General features: G+C 34.2%; 1 protein-coding gene, 1 non-coding gene and 1 pseudogene across 2 annotated transcripts; 1 reads left to right on the top strand and 2 right to left on the bottom strand.

The window, feature by feature from the left end:
• Window positions 1–11,911: 11,911 nt before the first annotated feature.
• On the bottom strand, window positions 11,912–11,983 carry TRNAW-CCA. The gene has a single exon. It is a non-coding gene; the product is annotated as a tRNA-Trp (tRNA).
• A 934-nt stretch (window positions 11,984–12,917) lies between these two features.
• LOC125197690 lies at window positions 12,918–13,063 on the bottom strand (annotated as a pseudogene).
• A 3,237-nt stretch (window positions 13,064–16,300) lies between these two features.
• On the top strand, window positions 16,301–19,474 carry LOC125194001 (chalcone synthase-like). Its single transcript, XM_048091991.1, has 3 exons — window positions 16,301–16,548; window positions 17,950–18,257; window positions 18,669–19,474. Exons 1-3 carry the CDS (start codon window positions 16,371–16,373, stop codon window positions 19,353–19,355), a joined length of 1,173 nt encoding a protein of 390 aa, XP_047947948.1. The 5' UTR covers window positions 16,301–16,370; the 3' UTR covers window positions 19,356–19,474.
• Window positions 19,475–23,219: the final 3,745 nt, after the last annotated feature.

Here is a 23,219-nt window from a genome sequence, read left to right as displayed (position 1 = left end):
AAATTTAATATTTAATTTGTTTTTTAATATAAAATTGAAAATTATTTTTTTAGATATCGATTTTAAAATTAATCAATGAAGGGGAATAGGAGTAAAAAAAAAGAAAATAAAAATTTATTGATTTTGCCCTCAATTAAAAAAAGGGTTTTTGATTTTTCCCTAAAAAATTTTAACCCAATATAAATTTGAAAAAAACCCCCCGATACAACCTTCCTCTTATGATTAACACTAGATCTAGTAGTAAAAAGGGAAAGCCCAAACAACAACGCTAGATCCCATTTGTCTTATTAATATATGTATATATAAAATTGGGGGTAGTAAATATTGAAATTTGGGGGAGGGGTCATGTCCCCCCCCCCTATTTGGGCCCTTTCCCCGCTTTTTGTAAAGGGGGGATGCTTGGGTCTTGGATATTGATTTTCCCCCTGTTTGAACATAGTCCAACTTCAACCATTGATGCCCGGATTTTTATTTCTTACGCTCCAATTCACTTTACATTATCTCCTTTCCCCGGATATCCTTTTAACATTTTCATTAAAAATCTCTCCAAATTGTATTGATATATCCTTTATGAGATAAATACAACAATCGTTGTGATCTAACTCATAATATTTCTATTTGATCACATAAGATGTCTCACTCATATATATTATTTCAAAATCATTATGCTCCAATTAACTTTTAGGACATTTCATGTTACCAAACTTATCTCTCTTGTGAATAGGAGCAATCCTTAAGAGAGATACTATTTATTAACATCTTTAACATATTCATGTCATTTGTAACAGCAAAATATATCATCAACATATAAGACTCAATTCATAAACTTGCTTCCACTTATCTTTAAATAGATACATCATTCGAGCTCGTTCAAACATTCCCCCAAAAGAAGACAATTCCACAGGAACTTTTACATATGAAATCTTCTATTTATATTTGGTGGAGCAGATATGGTGTTAGCTATGACGCACTTTATGTTTTAAATACTCGGTATGTGTTTATTTGTTTTTTTTTCCTAAAGCACACCCAAACTGCCCACTAATGATCATATTGTATTTTCTTTAAAATGTAAATATTTATGAGTGGCGACATGCATTATGTAATGGTACTCTACATGCAATGTGATTGAGAGGGTAAATTTTTGTATATCTTTGGTGGCAACAAGGATGACGACCTTCGCTCAAATCAAGTCCATGTTTTTTTTACATGATCTCATGTTGACTTTGGGGTTCCACGATTGGGGATGTGGTGTCTTATGATTTTTTAGCATTTTTTTGTTTTAGGTCGTATATTATTAATCTATGTGTAAAGTCTATCCAGAGTTGATTGTCATATAACAAAATTCTTGGTTCGGAAATGGTGGCAATAAATTTGTTCTTAATCATAGTTGCTCTCTGACTGTTGTATTTTGTATACTAGCTAATAGCATTAGAGTTTCAAACATACTTTTATAGTACTCCATTTTTGTTTATTCTTGATGTCTATAAACCGACAATTTTTGCTCATTACAAAGTGGGGTCGAAACCATTCGTTATGGGGATGGTACGTGTTTTGATAAAAAAAAGTTTTATTTTGGGGGGTTAGCTGGGTTTGGGATACCAAAAGCATGTTGAGCAGCTGAAAAAATAGAATCTTGCTTGTATACGAAAACTCTACAATCCATTTTTAACCCATTCAAGATTTTTGGGTCGGGGTTTTCACGAATAGAATCAAAATATTATTACATGGTTTGCTTGTGCATTTATAAGATGTTTTATAAACATTTAAATGTATAAGAAGCAAAAATCTAAATCTTTTGCTTAGTAGGGCCGGTTTGAGTTAAGGTCACTTTAAGGTAACACTCGATCTTGCAATGCTTTGCAAAAGAAAAAGAAGAATTTAAACCTGGAAAGGGTTGCTACCTTCGTAAATTGAATGTCAAAACAAATAGTAACATCCTTGATCCCAAAATATTTTATATTTAATATTTTTTTTGTTTGTTATTTCAAAATTTGTGAGTTCAAATAAGCAAGTGTGGACTTTAATATAAATGAAATAATAATGCAATATTAATAATTGAAAAGGAAACAAAAGGAGGTCATATTGCATGGTCCAAGAATTACTACTGTTTCATATATGTGATTAGAAATCTCATGCACTAGTGCCCATTATTTTATTTATTGTAAAGGATTTTTAATTAAAAAAAATTGCTTTTCATTTATAAGAAGAGGTACACATCATGTAGATGAACTAGAAGAGATACACGTGTACATTAAATAGAGCCATGCAGATTAGTATGTGAAATTAGATTATATATCTTCTATTTTCGTAGTCGGTTAGACCGACTTTGGGAAGGTATATATGTAACAGGGAGAGCTTCCTCCTATCGGAAAATAGGGAAGGTAATTATGACAGCAGTCTCTTTTTTTATAATAGAAAATTTATTTGAGAAGAAAGTTTTGGGCACTTCAGGATCAAGAATTATAAATCGAAATCAAGAGTACTAAGCTTGGGTAAAATTATATCAGGTGTGTATATAAATCATCCTTTTAATTTTATAGAGATTATAGTATTAATTGTTATGTGTTAAATTGGAGTAAGTATTTGGATTATATGGTGGAATATGATGTGATTGTATTGAAATTATTTCATAGAATATAATGTGAATATTGATTAATGCTATGGATACACCCGACATTGAAGCACATGAATCATATGATTAAAGAGGATCTGTGACGGTCTTGCCATGGATCTGAAAATATAGAGGGACCTATGAGTCCAATACAGAGGGACCTTCGGGTCATAGAGGGACCTATGAGTCCAATACAGAGGGACCTTCGGATCATAGAGGGAACTATGAGTCCAATACAGAAGGACCTTCGGGTCATAGAGGGACCTATAAGTCCAATACAGAGGGACCTTCGGGTCATAGAGGAATCCCGGGCAAATACCAGGCTTGATGTGTCACAGAATAATAAATTGATCAGAGAGGCATATGCATATGGAAATGAAATTATTTATGATATATGCTTTGTGTTGTGTATGATTATATACGTTATTTTGTGGTTAATGAAGAGAGAGAGTAAAGTAAGTGAAAGGAAAAAGTAGAGATGATATTGTTTTTATTTTTATGAATTTTGTTTATGAAACAGAAATTTTTTTGGTTTATTACAAATGTGTACGTCAGAGGGAATGAGGTGTGACAGCATATTTCTAAGCCTTACTGAAATAAGATGACATTGGTGTGGTACAGCACTGAACGGATCTAACAGCAAGACGTGTCTTTATGCTATCTACTGAAAGACTAGGTCTTGATAAAATACTACTATTTCTTAATCTACATATGTTAGCATTGAGCATATGGTATTGATTATGCACTACTTTGACTTAACAAAAGGTGCGGATTTTTCGCAACCCAATAATCCTGATATATTGGGTAGTGGTAATTGATATCTAGCGGTGCTAGGATTGCTATTATGTTGAAACGCGCGCGAGGTTAGTCTCGTTTGATAATGTCCTCAAGAGGAGCTCGAACAAGGTTTTATTATTCGGAAAACTGGCCAATTGGAGTTTTATCACTCTATGAATAATAAATAAATGTTTCTTGCTAAGTCCACTCTTGGAATTAATAAGATGTTAATTAATTAAGTTCATAGCAGATATTAATTAATTAATGGACATTTATATCTTAAGCGCGGGAAATAAATAATAAACAAAGTGGAAACCCGGATTACTTGTAATTTCGGATTTGGATGGGGAGAGTTCAATATTACTTCGTAGTGATTGTTCGTAATATTCCAATATAAGCTTGTATTAAATTGTGGGTTTAATTTAATTAGTAAAAAGCTAATCGGAGGAGCCAATATCCAAAACCTTCCATAGATCCTTGTCCGGGCCTAAAAGGAACTTAATATAAATAGGAGAATAAAGGAGACAAAATATTTATTATTTTCATTCACATGAAATTTTCGTCCCTTCTCTCTAGGAAGGAGAACGGAATTTTCAACTCCTCCTCCGTGAGAAATTGTGTCTTCTTTATTCGAGTCCTAGTATTTTGATAAGATCAGCCCACCCTGATATCGAGATACAGTTCGGGAACCAGAGAGAAGATCCGTGGTCTAGTATCGAAGATCATCACGTGGAGAAGGCGCGAGCAATCGACGATTCTTTGGAGAATCAAATCGGTAACTCTAAACCGTAGAAATCATGTTTAGGATTTACTTTCTATGAGCATGAATTATTTGTGTTCTAGCATGCAATTATCTGTCTAACATGTGAATTGATTAATCGCATAATCGGTCAAATAGATCCATGTTTGATTTATTTGTTTTGTATAAGTCTTCCGTTGTGCAAGGGTCACCAAACCCCATCAGTAGCATCCTTAACGACAATGAAATACTTTACAACGATGTTTATACGTTTCATACTGGTACAAATGATATATTATCCCGTCATAATTACCAAAAGTCATATATTAAGGCGTATGTTCTTTTTTGCTTGCAGATTATTATTTCTGGAACGTATAAATACTGATGGTAATCCTCCAAGTGCAAGGTTTGCACATACTTTCACATCTTGGAGGAACCAAATCATTGTTGTTGGGGGCCAAGACTCTGCAAATAATTACCTAGTTGATGTACACACACTTGACACTTAAACCATTTGTGATCGATTTTGATTTACTTAAACCATTTGTGATCGATTTTGATTTGTTTGAACCATTTATGATCTCTATCGTTTATGATGTTGGTGTGGCCAGTATTCTAATTAATAATAGTGGTGTAATATATTTATATATATGATTATAATCGAGGTAAAACTAATTTCTAGCCCCAAATAATCGAAACTTTCTTTTTTAGTTGTTTTAATACATTTTAAAACATTTTAGATTATTATAGTTTATTTTATATGGATTATATTTCTAGATCATTTTACTTTAAAGCAACCACAATTGCAGACTAGCCAACGCCCTAGACACCGGCGTGCAGCTAGGGAGCTCGGCTAGTCCGCCATTGCGGTAGGCTAGCCGAGTGGACGAAAAACCAACGCCTTGGAGCTAGGGCGTGGACGAGCACGACTAGCTTGGACGAGCGATAGGCTAGCCGGTTTTTTAATTTTCAAATTTTTTTAAAAAAAATATCCTATTCTCATTTTATTTTTTTTTCTATGTTTTTTTCTTCAATTCATTTCGTTGTGTTGATTTTGGTGTTTTTTCTCGGGAGATCTAGGGCATCTATTACTTGGCTAGGGCACTGGGTAGGTTATGGGAAGAGTTCACTCACATCTTATTATAAAATCAATATAAAAAAGTGGGTATCATATTCCACTAACTTTTCCAACTTACTATTCTTTTGATTTCTTAAAACCCGTGCTCACAATAAAAGTGACTCCTACAACGGGAGAGAGAGAATATATCTTATGTAGACGGAGAGAGAGAATATATCTTATGTAGACGGAGAGATTAAAATATTCTTTAAAATCTTGTAACATCTAATGATAGCTATAAGATTGAGAGTTTAATATTTAATTAAAATATAATTGTTGGGTCGTGAAATATGATGGTTTACCTATTTTTGTTTATGAAACCCTTTAACAAACTTTTAATATTTGATTCACACCATTTCAACTCCAATATTAGTGTAAACATCATTTCCATCTTGGTTCGTGAATGAGTCCAATAACATGATATGGGTGCATAAAACTTATGTGGAAAATATGAATATTTGATTCACATTAATGTCAATTATTCCATAAGTAGGGGTGTTCAATTGGATATCGGGGGTATCCTGAATTATCCGAATTGATCCTAAATCTTACGGGTACCTGGTACTCGATTTGTTTAAATATCGGGTTAAGGATCGGGTGTGTACAAGGCACGTAATAGGCCTTTGTATAGTCTTCCATCAACTGAAATTCAATGGGAAAATGCGGGGGTATTTCTTTTTTGCTTCTAGAGCAAAACTTAGGTTCCATATTTGTACTGCATTTTTTTTAAAATCCGACTTTGGGAGAGACGCATTACGGTCATGCGTCTCCTTTTAATGAAACGCACGAGCGTCATGCGTTTTAGGGTAAGACGCATAGAGATCATGCGTCTTTGAATTTTTTTGATTTTTTTTTTAATTAGAAGACGCATAAGCGTCATGCGTCTCTTCGTCGAATTAAACAGACGCGGCAGAGGCAGTAGCTTCATTCTGCGCAACAGAGGAAGAGAGAAAGGGATTTTCCGGCCGATTTCCGGCGATTCTCGGCGATTTCCAACATATTACGGTAAGTTTTCTTCAATCTTTCAATATTTATCCCTTAATTCGGTGTTTATTGCATATTTTTGTGTAGATTTCTCCCAATTTTGTAAATTAGGGTTTATTGCAAATTGTTCAATTTTGACCGATGTTTTGTTGTTTTGTTAGTTATAATGGATTTTATTGGTGAAATTCATTGTATAGTATAGTTTTTGATATGTTTGAGATACGGATATTGTGATTTTTGGTTGTGATTTTGCTTGTTTTGCTCTGTTACATTCTTGAACTTGTTTGTTTAGGACCTAATTTGGTTAGAGAGTTTCTAGAACTTTAGTACTAACTTTCAGATATGTTACTGGAAAGTGTAGAATATTAGGCAACTAAATTCTTTCTTTTCCACAATTAATTAATTAACATATTATGTTGTTTTGTGAATATGTCATTAGATTAGATGGCAACTTCAAGTTCTAGCGGACCGTTATTATATGGACCCGAAGATCCGTCAGTGCTATTTCTTCAGAGAAAACAAATTTCAAATAAACTATTGAATGATGGCACAACACATGTTTTCAAAGTTCGACGAACGGAAAGTAAGACTTGGGAGGTGGATATTCATGACAATGTGATGTATTGGCTCGAGAGATTTGGTTTCAAAGGCGTGATGGATTGTGGGAAGTCGATGAAGGTCGACAATGAGCTTATCACGGCTTTGATTGAGCGTCCCTATGCTGTGGGTGGTCGTATTTAAAATTTATTTGTTTATGTATCTTGGGAAAATTTTTAATCAATTTTATTTAAGGGGAAAGGAATAGACAAAAAAAATCCTAGATTTTCAAGATTACCGTGACAAAATTTTGATTAAATCGGAGGGTTTTTTTTACTTAATTTATAAATATATTATAAAATTTAAATTTTGGTTTTTACATTGTTGGTTTTGTGTTTTCGTGGACTCCATATAAAAATTGACCCGCCGACATAGGGGGGGATGGATCTCCCAGTGACACTTATTTGGTATGTTGGGCATATGTTGAGGGGCATGAGGGGGGTGGTCTTTAATTTTGCATCGGAGTTTCCCTCCCCGGGAAAAAGGATGCTCAAAGAAGCCGATCATTTGGAAAAAATAAGGGCGTGAAAAAGGAATAATTTGGGGGCGCTTACTTTTGGGGAATGGGACATGAGAAGAAAGGTTTCGGGGGTTTTTTAGGGGGGAACGATGTAAATAACTTTCCCAGAGCCCATAATGCGGGGAAATGAATAGACCAACTAAGTGGGGGAAACCCCCGGGGGGAAACGACGCTTACATAAGATTATTTGTAAGTTTGTTATATTAAACTATATGTTTCGTGTTATATTTGTTTTTTTGATATTTGTATGATTTTTTTTATATGGGTTGGGGTTTTCGCAATTTTGGCATTTGACTCATCAAGAGATGACCGAATCGACAAATTCGAAAATTGTTGGTCCCCTTCCCCGCAAACCCCCCATGTGATCGGACCGGGTTTCCCAACGCCAAGATGTGGTCTCCCCGAGACGGGACTATACCCTCCACTCCGGGGGGGGGGTTTTGAGTTGGTGGACACGGTAACACGGAAAAGGGGATGCGAAAATTTTATTATGTGCAACCCCTTAACCCCAGTAGCCCCCCTCGGTTTTTCTACCCAAAGCCGAGCCTAATCGGGAGTCGCCCTCATTTCCCAACCCAACTGACAAGAGAACGCCCATTCACAAAGCCAAGATGACCCCAATGGAGGGGCCCGAGACGGTTTATCCAACAATTATCGGGGGCTCTCAAGAGTTGAAAAAATGATGATAAAGGGAGAAGGAAAATGAAGGGGAAGAAGAAAAGGGGAAAAGCAAGGGAAAATGAGGAAGCGAGGTTGAACCCTATGTACAACCCCCCATTCGGGGGGTTATCACCCCGGGGGGTTAAGCGAGCAAAGTGATGAAGAGATTTTCAACTAGGAAGAATAAGGGGATTAAACCCGCGAAATACACTCCATCGCTTTGGCTCATTGGGGAATGTTTAATGTCATGTAGGTTTGTTTGTTGAACTTTTTTTCATTATATTTGATGTTTTGTCGGATTAAACATGTTTGGGTGTCATAATTTAAGATAAATTCTTGCCAAATTTTTTAAAAAAACCACAACTTTTTTAAAAACCATTTCAATTCCTTTAATTTTAAAATTTTCATATTGAAGGCTCAAACTCAAATTTTCAACCCAAACCATCACAAAATGAAAAATCATTACATAAAAAAACCACCAAGATAAAACATCAACCAATCCATCACAAAATGAGAAAATCATTACATAAAAAAAGGGCCACCAAGATAAAGGTAACAACTTTCTTTTCATCCAACCCAGAGCCCAAAACTTACCAACAAGTCCTTTACCAAAAGGTATGATTTACCATAAAAAGATCCAAAAACGCTAGTAAATTAAATTGGAAAAATAAAATTTTTAATAAAAAAAACCCGGCAACAAATGTCAACAACTCCTACATAAAAAAAGTGAATTTTTGGGGGGCTTGGTTCATTTCCCCGCGGAATCTTTGAAAACCTCTTTCTTCCCCGGTCCGCGCTTTAGGGAAACAACGTCGGGGTGATACACAAATTTTCCCTCCGGGTTTTTAAAAAAGTCTTGTGTCCTTGGTGCTCCAAAGGGGCCCCCAGTCCCGGGTTTCCCCTAGTTTTGGGGTGTTTTCAAGAGTTCAAACATAGCGATACCCAATCCCCATATCTTGCCTTTCACATTAATGCCCTTACATTTCGCCATGATATTTTTCCTCAAATGGACCAAACACCATTTGTGGTGACATATCGGCGGCTTTTTCCATTCATCAGAACGCATAGCCTTAATGATTCCTTTATGCCTATCCGATATGATGCACACCTCCCTTTGGTATTTCACCACATGAATTCTTACATGATCCAAAAACCACTGCCAACTATCGCCAGTTTCTTCATCAACAACAGCATATGCAATCGGCAGAGTCTTCTTGTTAGCATCAACACCACAAGCAACAAGCAACTTACCTTTAAATCTTCCTCGAAGGTGAGTCCCGTCTATTGTTAAAACTGGCTGACACTCTTGGAAAGCATGTATAGCAGGCCCAAGAGCCCAGAAAACATAATAGAAGACTTTATTACGTCCCTGGCTCAACAACTCATTGTGCTTCCACTCAACAATTGTGCCTGGATTCCTTGACTGCAGTTCAAGCATGTAGCTTGGCAACTGTCTAAATGACTCCTCCCACCCACCAAATACAATCTCTATAGCCCTTCTCCGCGCATACCATGCCTTCTTATAACTGATTACCACATGAAATTTGTCATGAACAAAATTTCTTACGGCTGCGGCTTTGTACTCAACATTTTTTAGCAATTGATGCCGAATACACAAAGCAATCATTGATGATGAAAAGTTAGCATGTCCTCTATCATTACGATGGCCTTCACAACTATGGCGTTCCACCCACTTCCTAATTTCCCACATATCATCATGGGCCCGTTGTGTCACAGAAACTTCCCAAGAACATTCATTCGCTTTTTCAGCGTCGGTCTCGCTGATAATAGCTACCCCATCTTCAGTCCTCCCCGCTGGATATTTGCATTTAGCATGCCACCTTCTTAATTTGCTCTCCACCACTCTAAATTGTCGATGTTGCCTCAAACTCCACATAGTGATAGCAGTCTTCACATGCAACTTGCTATCAAATTTTGTTCCAGCATTAATCCGATACGGATGTTCCTCATCCCAGTACATAGTGTTGTGTTCATTACCAACATCGGGTACTCCAAAAGGACCACTCGGTAATTTGCGAAAATATTTCAACCCACTGTGATCGTATTCTGGAAGTGGTTGCTCACCTTGCACGACGGGTTTATATATTACCTCCTCATCACTGGAAATATCAGCAGCTTGAGAATCATCACTTAAAATAGTGTCAGATGATGAAGACGACAATGGTGGATCACGGTCTCTTCGTACAACATCAACATCAACATTATCCTGAACATTCACTTGATTATTCATTCCAACATCAGTAGCATCAGCAACATCTGCTTGCTCATTCATACCACAATCAAAGCTCATATATTCAACCCTCGTAGATGATCCAACACCGTAATCAACAATTGGTGGGATTTCTACATTTCTTAAAGGCAAATACTCAAGAAATAATTCAATATGACGAGTAGAATTTTGAGCCTCATTAAACATAAACATCACACTGTCATCACTGTCAACCCCAGTACATATGTAACTCATACCGGTACCATAGAGACAATGCCTCCATGATATTTCAATGGAATGTTGATTCATATCTATTCTTATCTTAGCACATATCATTGCAACTAATTCAGAGAATGAGACACATGAATTCAATACGATAGAGCCTCTTGCACGAGGTGGATCATAACCAATACCCACTTGAGGAAGTTGAACTATTCTACCACCCCAATACAAACTCACAAATACTGGCATCATTTCTGCATAAAAAAATATACAACATAATAACAATTAGAGACAATTTTTTTCTATAAACCCTAATTTAGTAAATTTGACAAGTTTGGCATTAGAAACCCTAATGTTATGCAATAAACAACGAATAAGTGAGAAATGTTGAAAGATTGAACAAAACTTACCGAAAGATAAGAGGAAATGGCCGAAAATCGGCGAGAATCGCCGGAAATCGACCAAAAAATCGCTTTCTCTCTTCCTCTGTTGCGCAGAATGAAGCTACTGCCTCTGCCGCGTCTGTTTAATTCGACGAAGAGACGCATGACGCTTATGCGTCTTCTAATTAAAAAAAAAAATTCAAAAAAATTCAAAGACGCATGATCTCTATGCGTCTTACCCTAAAACGCATGACGCTCGTGCGTTTCATTAAAAGGAGACGCATGACCTTAATGCGTCTCTCCCAAACTCGGATTTTAAGAAAAGTCCAGTACAAATATGGAACCTAAGTTTTACTCTAGAATTAAAAAAGAAATGCCCCGGAAAATGCGAAAAGCAAAGCAATAGCAAAAACAGGGGTAATTGCATCATACATGCAAAATATTTTACCATTATTTCAATTTAGTACAAAAAGTATTAAGTTTACATATTTCATACAAAATGTTGAATTAGTATTCCAAATTAATATATTCCATCCAAATCTATATGTTACCGTTACTTTTCTTATTTTTTTCATCATCTTCTCTCCAATCTCAAAATCCTCCTTGCAAACCGGCCGTTTGATCAAAAAGAAGATATGAAAAGAATCAAACCGGGCCGGTGGTTCATCGACATGAGGGCCCAGTTTGTGACAACTCCGGCGACTCTGCCGCCTTTGACGATGGCGGGGAGCTGGGAGCAGCCCCTCGCGTCGCGTTTCTACAAATTGGCGCGGGGAGCTGGGATGATGGAGGAGGGGTAGTATGTTTGGATTGTGTCCAGTTTTGGTATTCTCTTTTGATTCTTTTCATATTTCACCGTTTGATACTTTTGTACCTAAAAATCATATCTCAGACAACTGGTTAAAGCTTTATTTGCAGATATCAATACAAGGTAACAGATAAACATATCTACAACACCATTGCACATTGTTCTACTTAGATAATTCTGCATCGTCCCATCAGCATGATCATGCCTCGACAACTTCTCCTTCATCGTGCCAACGAAAAATGAGGATCTGAAATCTGGGGATTTGAACCCGACGTGAATCGAACACGCAACCTTCTGATCTGGAGTCAGACGCGCTACCATTGCGCCACGGATCCTTGGTGATAAACAACCCATCTAAATTATATATACCCAAAGTCGTAGGATTTTGTGAAACCTAGTAGTAGTAGTAGTACTATTTAACTCACTAGATTTATCTAGTACTTTTTATTTATCTTTTCAAACAAACAAAATTTACAATTTTTTTAGTTATAATATTCAATTTATAGATCACTCAGATTTACATCTCATTAACCATTTAACCACTATTAACATATATTGCGACATTGCAACGTAACCAAATGTATCTATTATTACGAAATTATTATATGGGTGGTATAAATTCGCTACTTCGGATATCAACGATTATAACATATATATAAAATATAATTAGAAACTCACAATCAAAATCCTCACACTTCACAATTTCAATCTCGGATTCGGCTATTCATTCACTAGTCTCCCATAGAAAATCATAATAACTGATACTTACACGATTAGAACCATGAAATGATTAAAAAAGGATGTACTCCGAATTCCTTTTATGAGGCCGAATATGAAGTACTCCCTCCGTCCCAAGGAAGATGACCCCTTTCTTGGGCGGCATGGGATTTTATGCAACTTTATTTTATGTGTTAAGTGGAGAGAGTAAAGTAAGAGAGATGAAATAAAATAGAGATAAAAGGATTTCCATTTTAAGTAATGAGTCATCTTGATTGGGATAAATCAAAAAGGAAAGTGGGTCATCTTCAATGGGACGGTGGTTTTAATAAAAGATTGAAACATTCAACTTAAAGGAAGCTTAACTAATCCGTTAGCAAAGCCCATTCAACTTATTTATAAAGAAGTCTTTATATTTTACTTGTTTGAATCCTTATTTGATTACTTCGGTAGTTTTAATATATTTAGTTTCAAAGAGAATAACGTTTAGGCAAATCAATTTAAATTAAATAGACTTAACCAACACTGAATAAAAATAGAACTAGAAATTGAGCAGGGCCCCCCTCTAACACAAATTATGACGTAGGCTCGACCACTTGGGCCGACCTTAGGCAGGCGCCCCTTCGAAGTGCAATGAAAGTCGCCAACCTAGGCCATAGACCTTATGGATCACCCATTGACCCCGTCCAGGTAAGTATGTTTCATGGTTCCACTCGCCTCCTTTTTATAATTCTTCTTCTCTCCCTTGTTCCTTTCTTGTACCGATGTGGGAATTGGATACTCAACATCACAATTCCTTCTGCTAATTAAACTGCACCCATTCTCTTCCTCTCTCAAACCCTTCTCTTCCCCAACATCTTTTCACACATATTTCTCCTTTTCTATGACATTCGAAAGCTTTCATCAGTTCGCATAACATGGTTTGAAATACAAAGACACAACTTGGGATTGATTAACTCCGTTAGTAATTCATAAACTATAACATAAATATAAGAACCTATGGAACGAACATATGACAAAACTTATTTAACCTAAAAATTATACATTACTATTAAAATTCGTAGTTTGTATAATTAAAAAGACAGTTCAAACAATCCAAAACAAAATCTCCTTCCCGTCTTCTTTTCACCTTTCTTCCAAACAACTGATCTAAAAGAAAATCATGCGCTTACGGCTAATGTAATGGCAAAAGTTTTGAAGCAAAATTTCGGTATTTCCCCAAAACCCCCGTAAGCCATAACTCAGCTACTCGCCTCATTTTTCTTATTCTAGGTCGATTCAAGGCTACTTTTCAGGTTAAAGGTTTGACCCTCTTGTTTTCAGTCATATATTCAAACTAAAACTAAAACGAAAATGAGATTTCAATCATGATTTTCAACCATAATTAAGTGTTCTTTTTTTCATACACGGCAAGCAATTAAAGTCTCAATTTGGTGATTAAGCTGATACTACAACCTAACAATGTGATGTGTGAACCACATACAAAACTTGGTTTTTTAGTCAGAAGTCATAACTTGGTTTTAGTAAACTGATATATAGAGTAGTAGTAATCACTTTGTCCCGCTCGACTTAATTGCCCCATCGTTTTCTATACGATTTTTTAGAGAATTAAAGTGGTAATGAATGTAAAGGGAATAAAAAATGGAAGAAAAAAACAATTACTCTCTTTTTTTTAAAGTTACTTATCTAGCTTTAGAGTAAAAAATACTTTGAAATAGATAAGATATTCCGGAGCCCAATCGAATACTTGTATTAATTTGCTTTAATAGTTTGGGGTGAATAGCTTAGACTTTGCATTATCTATAAAATTAATTCATACCGAATGCAATTATTAATTGATCAATATTAAAGGCCTACTTCAATAGAGGCGGTACTATCCATAGCCATATTTTCGCTAGAATATTACATAGGAATGATATAAACATATGTAATTCTAATTTGTAAACAGGAAGAGATCATTTCATCCATTCACATTAGTGATAAAATGCAAACTTATAGTATATTATATAAACTTAAAACTCTTCAACACAGCTTCAATATACAATATCAACATAGTGTAAAATTTCAAGATTTTAATGTCAACACAGTATCGACACAATATCAACACAACATCAATCATTGACTACCGTTGAAATTCTGTTGACATTTTCCTGTTGATGTTTTTTTTTTATCTGTTGACATTTTTTAATGGTCCAGATCATAGTTTTGAATTTGTACAATATTTAGAATTTTCATTGGATCATATTCTTTAATATACTACTGTAGTATTTAATGTGTACTACTTTATACTTATTGTTCATAAATTTTCATTCCTAGATGAGTTATCATCCCTACCCAATATAGTCTTATAATTATATATATATTAAAAATAACTAAAGTACTCTATATAAGCATATTATTCAAATGAAAGTGGTCGGGGGTATGCCACGTTGAAAGCTGAGGCGAGTGCATGTCGAGGTTGTCCAGAGACTCGTCGGTCAACGATCAGCTTTTACAAGTTGACGGTTCAATAAAATCTCAAATTGCTAATAGTATAAAATTAAAGAAATATCTCGATATTTTCCATGCTCAATTTTTATTTTGGATTTTAAAAGTTTGTGGTGCACACGTGTAAGGATAATTTACAGTAGTAGTAACTTATTATCAATATTGGATAGACTCTGCGATTTAGAGTGATAGGGAATTAGTCAATTAGGTATGGCAGGATTTCATGAATACTTGGAGCTTGCATTTACACGACCACTGAGAGATTATTATGCTTTGAGTCCTTGTTATTAACTATTCAACATTTTCTCTAGCTAAAATTATATCGAAGAAATAGCCAAAAATATTAAAATAATATTTTGGCTTAAAGTGCTCTTTTGCTCTTATATAAGAGTAAATTGTAAATAGAATAAGAATATCGATTCATCATTCATGAGAATTTAGTAGTAACAAATTGGAGTAGTTTCAGTACTATTTAATGTTCGAAATTGTAAAGACAAAATATGATGAATTCGTGATTGGAGATTTTTGTTATTGTGAACTATAGATAAAATAGAATTAGTTAATGACAACTACAAATCTTAATAATCGTAAATATAAATACACTACAATCAGTAGTTACATTTTTCAACAGAGTACAATTTGAGTGATATCGGGGATAGGGGTAAAAGCTGATATGAAAAATCTTCGGCCATGTTTGGTTGACGGGAAAGTAAAGTTGGCAAGGAAAATGATTCCTAGGAAAATGAATCCCGGGAATATGATTCCTAGTAACTTTACTTTCCTGTGTTTGGAAAATATCAAGATTTTAAATTTATATTTAATTTAAACACCAAACTAAAATTATACTTATTATTTTTTATTTATAAAAAAGAATAATAATATAAAATTCTTAATAAACTATTAATTACAAATAATAATAATTATATTATTATATTTATTATTACATAGTTTAAATATGGATTATCTATCATAATATAAAATGATACATATAATTATAGTTTGAAATATTATACTCATCTATTATAATAATATTAATAATAATAATAATAATTAGTACTATTATAATTATAATATTTGACGATGTTACAAGTGAATAAATTTAATAAATGAAAATTACACTATAACTTTATTGATTAATTATTAATTTATAAAAATAATAATAATTGTTTATCATACTATAACTTTATTGATTAATTATTAATTTATAAAAATAATAATAATTATTTATCATACGATTTATATTATATAATTATATTTTAATTATTTTATAAATTATTAATTATGAATTATTATAAAATAAAATAATAATAATAATAATAATAATAATAATAATAATAATAATAATAAAGAAAGTAGATACTTTATATATTACTCCTACGAAACAATGTAATTTAACTATAAATAGCCCCACAAACCCTCAAAATTAGAAAACACAATTCTATTAGAGCATTACCTCTTCTAAGTTCTATCTTTCCACCATCTCAATCCGCCGCAAACAACACTTTTCCGGCGAAGTAAATGGCGACTGCGGAGGAGTTCCACCGTGCTCAACGGGCTGAGGGTCCGGCCACTGTGTTGGCAATCGGCACCGCTGTGCCGCTAAATTGCATCGAGCAAAGCACGTTTCCTGATTACTACTTTCGCGTCACAAAGAGTGAGCATATGACCGATGTCAAACGAAAATTTAGGCACATGTGTAAGATTTTCTATTTCTTTAAAGTATAATTAAATTGTTTCTTTCGTTTTGTTTTTCTAGTACTGGTCCTATTTTTCTTTAAGATCAAGCAATTTTTAAAAACCTGAGCCCACGTACTATGCTAAAAATTTGCATATGAGTTGAATCTTCTTGAAATAAAATTAGGGAAAATAAAATTTTTGTTAATTTCCTTTGATGTTTATCACATTGCTATTTCCCTTCCAAGAAAATCCAAAAATAAAAAAGATAAAAGAATTTGTTGATGTATGCGGGGGCAGCAGATTTTGGTTGCATGTAGTTTTTAAGTGTCATATTTTAGATTGGTGATAAAATGCAACTTAATTATTAAAATCAAACTTTAGATAGATTATTAATAGTAGTTCGCAAAAATATGATTTTTTTAGTTTAATTTTCACTAGAAACTGTACGGTTCTACCATTACTTAACAATTCTACCAAGCAATAAGACACCCAACTAAATATTTTTTCTAATCATTTGAACTGACTCAAACTCATTTTAGCGTAAATATCATATTCCTATCAAACTGTAATTTTACTCCAACCATTTACAATACATTCTAACTTAAAAGAATATTTTTTATATTAGTACATTTTTTTTACTCACAAAATTTTAAAAAACGATTTAAGTTTGTTTTATAAGTGTAAACCTAAAGATAAATACTCCTATATTTTATTCAAAAATAAAAAATAGAATTAGTTTTGGAGTACTATTGGAGCTAATTGCCTACTCCATATTGAGTTTTAGTATGGTAATATTATTCTCTTTTTATTTTGCTCTTTCTCCCTTTGATTATTTCATTTATTATTATTCCAATATCGTTGAAATATGAGTCCCCATTCCCAATCTTTGATTCAACATCAAAGTTGACATACGTTGGTAAAACGTAAAATTGAGGTGCAATAAATGCAGCTGAATATCAAGACTTTATAAATCATCATAGTAGCAATATGAAGGTCAGATAACAGATGGAGCTGCAGTGAATGCAGCAGAAAATGAGGACCTTTTTAGCTCACCGCACTTCAACTCATTTTGGAATTAAATACTAGTAGGGACTGGGGTGATTAGTAAACTAAATTTCGATTGTGTTCTCACATAGACTATCTTTTAAAAAAAATTCATTCACACACTCTTTATATGTTCAATTCATACCAAATATTTTGTCGTTAGCATTATAGTGTAGATTTCTTTATTGGATTCAATTGCAATTAAATAAAATAAAATCACCACTTACAAAGTAGGAGTACTGTATTATTTAGTACGTTAGAGTTCCTTTCTTGGGGAAAAAACTGAAATGATCTAAATTAATTATAACAATCAATAGATTGTGATTGTGTATCTGTTATTAACATTTTAAGAAATGATACGTAATTTTATTTCCAGGTGAAAATTCCATGATAAAGAAACGCTACACACACCTAACCGAGGAACTCGTGAACCAAAACCCTAACATGGGAGAGTACCTGGCCCCATCACTGAACACACGACAAGACATGGGGGCAGAGGAGGTGCCAAAGTTGGGCAAAGAGGCAGCGGAGGCGGCCATCAAGGAGTGGGGGCAGCCTAAATCCAAGATCACCCACCTCATCTTCTCTACCAACAGCAGCGTCCACATGCCTGGCGCCGACTTTCACCTCACCACCCTCCTCGCCCTCCGCCCATCCGTCAACCGCTCCATGATGTACCTCCAGGTAGTGCCAACAAACAAGAACAACTACAACCCCATTGATTATATATTTTTTTTTCCTATAATTATTTTCATTCAGTTTATAGCTTGATTTAATTAATTTTCACAATTTTTTTAGTTCTAACCCGAATATTTGGGGGAAAATGTTTAATTATAGCCCTACCAATAATTTTAATGTCAAGTTTGCAGCTAATTTTAATCACTTTATAACTAGATTGGCTCATTTAATGCATTAACATTGTCGGTCATGTCAATATGAAGATATTGACATGTTACTCAACAATTTTGGTTGAGTATAGTGGAAAAAATATTACTCCAAAGTTATGTACTTACTAGTATAGGAGTACTCCGTAATTGGTAAAATTCGTCATCATCACTTCAAAATTGTGGAGTATAACTACGTGAATGCCTCCAGGGGTGCCACGCTGCTGCGGCTGCCCTCCGTGCGGCCAAGGACTTGGCCGAGAACAACGCTACTGCAAGGGTCCTGATCGTCAACTCGGAGACCACCACCCTCGGCTTCCGCGGCCCGAGCAGGGCCCACCCCGAGAACCTCTTGGGGCAAGCCCTGTTCGGGGACGCAGCCTCGGCCATGATTGTAGGCTCTGACCCGGTTGCCGGGTCGGAGCTACCGCTCTTCCAGATCGTCTCCGCAGCGCAGACGATCATCCCTGGCAGCGCCGGTGCGATCGTCGGGCATGTGGGGGAGGCCGGGCTGGTCGTCCATCTCCGGGCCGATGTCCCGGGCTTGATCGCGAAGAACATCGAGGCGTGTTTGGAAGAGGCTTTCCGGCCGTTTGGGATCAGGGATTGGGATTCCATATTCTGGATTGCGCATCCCGGTGGGCCCGCGATTCTGGAGCAGATAGAGAGAGGGTTGGGCCTGAAGGCGGAGAAGTTGCGGGTGTCGCGGCGCGTGTTGAGGGAGTACGGGAATGTGTCGAGCGCGAGTGTTGTGTTTATTATGGATGAGATGAGGAGGTCCTCGGCCGAGGAGGGGCTAAGCACCACTGGTGAGGGGCTGGATTGGGGGGTGCTCTTTGGGTTCGGGCCGGGCATCACCGTCGAGACGGTCGTACTCCGCAGCATGCCCATTGATTGACTTGTTATTTGTTACTGCTGCTCCTACTCGTTATCAATGACCGATCCAGAAATTTTCATCCGTGGGTCAAAAAATAATTAATAAATATAATAAAATATTTAAATAATTATTATACATTACTATATTAGTAAAATTTAAATATTGCATTATTTTTTGTTTGGCAAAGTAATTAATAAATGCGAGTAACATATTTTTGAAAATAGAAAAAACACATCAAAAACTTTATAAAATTTAGCTGTTTACGCTGTTATAAATTTTTTTTAATGTTTCATGTATCATTTATATTATCTAAATATGCTTTTGCTAACTCCTAAGTTTTACTATTTAGTTTTATTTGTAATTTTAGAATATCATTATTATTTGCAACTACAAGTAAAAATTAAACTCAAAATCAAATTAATGAATCATACTAATTTAGTAGTAATTGACAATTTTTAAAATATTTTAAATGAATTTACTTAGACTGTAATAGTAAAATAAGTACAATATAACTAATCAAGCATATTTTATCATATTAATTAAGTTTACACTTAAACAAAGAAATAAAATTACGCCGCATTAATCAATATTAAAATAAAAGTACTACCTAGGTTTACTAAAACAAATTTAGAGCACTGCGCCGCGCTCTTCTTCTCCATTATCGTCTATTCATTTTTAAAATTTCAAGAAGCTTATTCTCTTTTAGTGAAACTATTTCACCTCCCCAGCCTCTATTCTTCTAATTATCTTCCTCTCTCTCTCTTCCATGTCGACGAAGCAGCCATAGCGTGGGGTTGGATCCGAAGCAGCCCTGGGTCGACGGCCAATTCTGGGAGGTTCTCGGAGGTATTCATGGACCGGCGGTGGGGTCTGCCGACCCCACCTGGGTCTGTCATTGCTCGTTATTGGATGTTTTGTTAGTGAAGATATGCCAATGCCATGATCGTATAGGGAGTACTCCATTGCGGGGGCAAAAAAAGCGATTACGTCGCCTTGGCAACCCCCACACTCCGGCCCGACATCATGTGAGGGGGTTAAATCAGGGTACGCAGTAGCCTGTTAGGAGGAGACCTTAACCCACTGGCTGCCAGAAGCCCATCTCCCAAGGCCTCACACTTGTGCCTGAGAGATGAAAACAACTACACGACCCCAAGACTCATTGCAGCAAGATTGCCGGCCCCTCCGATGCTAACTGTACTAGTACTCCGTAAAACTCCTTATAGGAGTACATTTTAACTTATATATCACGAATAAATATAAATGAAAGTGGTAAATTATTATTTTTATAATAAAAATGATTATACAACCCTAAATAACAATATGAACAAAAACTGTAATTTAATAAAGAGATACTATAATTTTTTAAAGTACATATCACAAACACACAATGATCTTTAAAGTACATATCACAATAGATCCATGGCATTAGACATTAACCAATCAGTACATTGCACATACTATTATCATTTACCTATATGCATAGTCATTTTTTCGTTATATCTAACCGCTACAATCAACATTAATATGTGAGATACATGTTACTTGCTAGTATCAACCCCGTGCGTTACACGATTTATTAAATTTTCTCGTATAAAATTAAAAATTTAAATAAAATAAATTATGATAAAAAATAAAATTATACAGAGGTTTTAATCACTAATACAATATAAACCAATGACATTTAATTACGAAGCAATTTTGACTTTTGGTAATGTTGAAAAATCAAAATAACTTTCCATATTGTCTTGTAGATTTTTTTTTAATAATGTTGAAATTTTAATTTAATACTTATATTGAAATTAATTACATTGTTCATCAATCCATTTAATTACTAATCATATAACATTCAATAATTTCACTATTAGAAAATCAATTAACAATAGCAAATTAGTCAAGTCCATTAATAGATCAAAATGCAACCAAGAAATAAAAATTTCAATAAAAAATAGAATCTAAAATCATTTATGCTCATGCAGCTCTGTCCCATCGCCCATCGACCCTCATCTATCTCCAATAGCTCACCGTTTCCAACACTTTCATCTGCGTCGACACCATCTTCTTAGCCAAGCCAGTTTGCTCCCATATGTAGATAAGAACTTCAAACATAGTCAACTACAGACCCCCATATTGCACTTTGAGAAATATTTTCATTCGTGAATAATGCGAACACAACTTATCATTTGTACTATAAAATTTTATAAAATACTTATCAATTTCAAAACCAAATTTGGCAATGTGAATGCGTCCATGATATCAACCTTTGATTGATAAAGTTATGGTAGACTGCTAATAGAGAAATCTCATTTCCATAGTTTTAACTATCCTCTCTGATAAGAACATAACAACAAATATCAGTAACATAATAATTACACTTAAAAAATGTGTAAAATGTAGAAATATGAAAATATACTATTAATAAAAAGCAAGAATCATACTGAAAACAAATTCGTAGAAAATTCAGTGATGTAATAGATTATAGGTAAAGGTAATGAGAAAGTGAGTAATAAGTTAGTGAATGGCACATATATATAGCAAAAAAAATATAGAGAAGTTATAGTGTGTTAAAAATTTACATTAAATTATTATTAATACAATTCCTAATAATGAGACGGTTACAAAGTTACAAATCTTCTAATTCATATAACCCCAATTCCATGGTTGATCTATATGTAATGCTTATTATTGAAATATTGAGATTAAATTACAATTATTAAAAATTTATAACGGCCAAAAATTTATATACCTTTATGAAGAAAACTTCCAAGCCAAATATTTGTAACGGCCAAAATATAAATAGATGAATTGACTCAAATATTTTCACAAATGGTGATTAAATTTGTAACAACTATATTTATAAATTGAATTAATTTTTTGATTGGTCAACCAAAATATCTAAATTTTATTAAACAATCCAAAACTTATAAATATTTGCAATTAAGGGCAAAACTCGTCTTTTATATATGTATAGATAGATATGTCAATTGGAAAATAATTGGAAAATCTATGTCAATTATTTATATTATATGCAAGGTGCTTTATAAAACTCATTAATACTTTGGGACATATATTTCAAATTAATAGGTAAGAAATTATATAGTACTATATGATAAATGTGAAGTATAATTGTCGCAATTAACATCCACATTAAATAAATATATTTTCTAGAAGGAAAAAGAATATGTACATTATATATATACATGAATTAAATAAATTGAAAATATATCCTCTCTAGAAATACTATCAGAAATAGTTTTTAGATCGCAATCCACAGAATCAAATTATTTTTTATTTGTATTATGGTATTAGTTTCACTATGTATAACCTATCAATTAATTGCCCTTAATTCTACCCATTATTATTCACTTGCAAAGTTGCAATCAACTATCAATAGTTTGACGTCTATCATCGTACAATTTGATATAAAATGATAAGAGCATAGTTATCAGTATAGATCTTTTGTACTTGAGCAACAATGGAAGATCTCATTTTAGGCCCATATCTCAAATCACCAAACCCAAAAGCAACATTCACATGAAAAATGTGGAATAAATGTGTTGGAGAAAAGACGGATATAATGCAGTCGAATGATTAATATTCATCGCATTAATACAGAGTAAAGACACACAAAGCCTAATAACAACTTTATTTCACAACAAATAAGCGTGTGAGACAGTGGTATTACTCTTTAGATTAATATAAAGATTCATAATTAGAATTTAGGTAGTTGGGTTCATTTGCGTCTTTCTTATAATTTGACACGTCATATTCTTCCCTTTTTCTATTTTCTGACGCAGATTGAAATGTAAATCATTTTGGATGCAATTTACCATTATGTAAACGAATTTAAATAACATGAACGCATAGTTAATTAATTGTAAGAAGAAG

The sequence above is a fragment of the Salvia hispanica genome, chromosome 6 (genome assembly GCF_023119035.1).
Source record: "Salvia hispanica cultivar TCC Black 2014 chromosome 6, UniMelb_Shisp_WGS_1.0, whole genome shotgun sequence".
NCBI lineage: Eukaryota > Viridiplantae > Streptophyta > Magnoliopsida > Lamiales > Lamiaceae > Salvia > Salvia hispanica.
The sequence above is the reverse complement of the archived record's forward strand: the minus strand, read 5'-3'. Positions and strand labels throughout refer to the sequence as shown.

What these genes read in the sequence shown, in the direction of transcription:
- LOC125194001 (XM_048091991.1), top strand. Translation starts at nt 16,371, where the DNA reads ATGGCGACTGCGGAGGAGTTCCACCGTGCTCAACGGGCTGAGGGTCCG. An exon ending in ACGAAAATTTAGGCACATGT is followed by an intron (nt 16,549 to 17,949) that starts GTAAGATTTTCT and finishes TTTTATTTCCAG; the next exon opens with GTGAAAATTCCATGATAAAG. An exon ending in GCTCCATGATGTACCTCCAG is followed by an intron (nt 18,258 to 18,668) that starts GTAGTGCCAACA and finishes GAATGCCTCCAG; the next exon opens with GGGTGCCACGCTGCTGCGGC.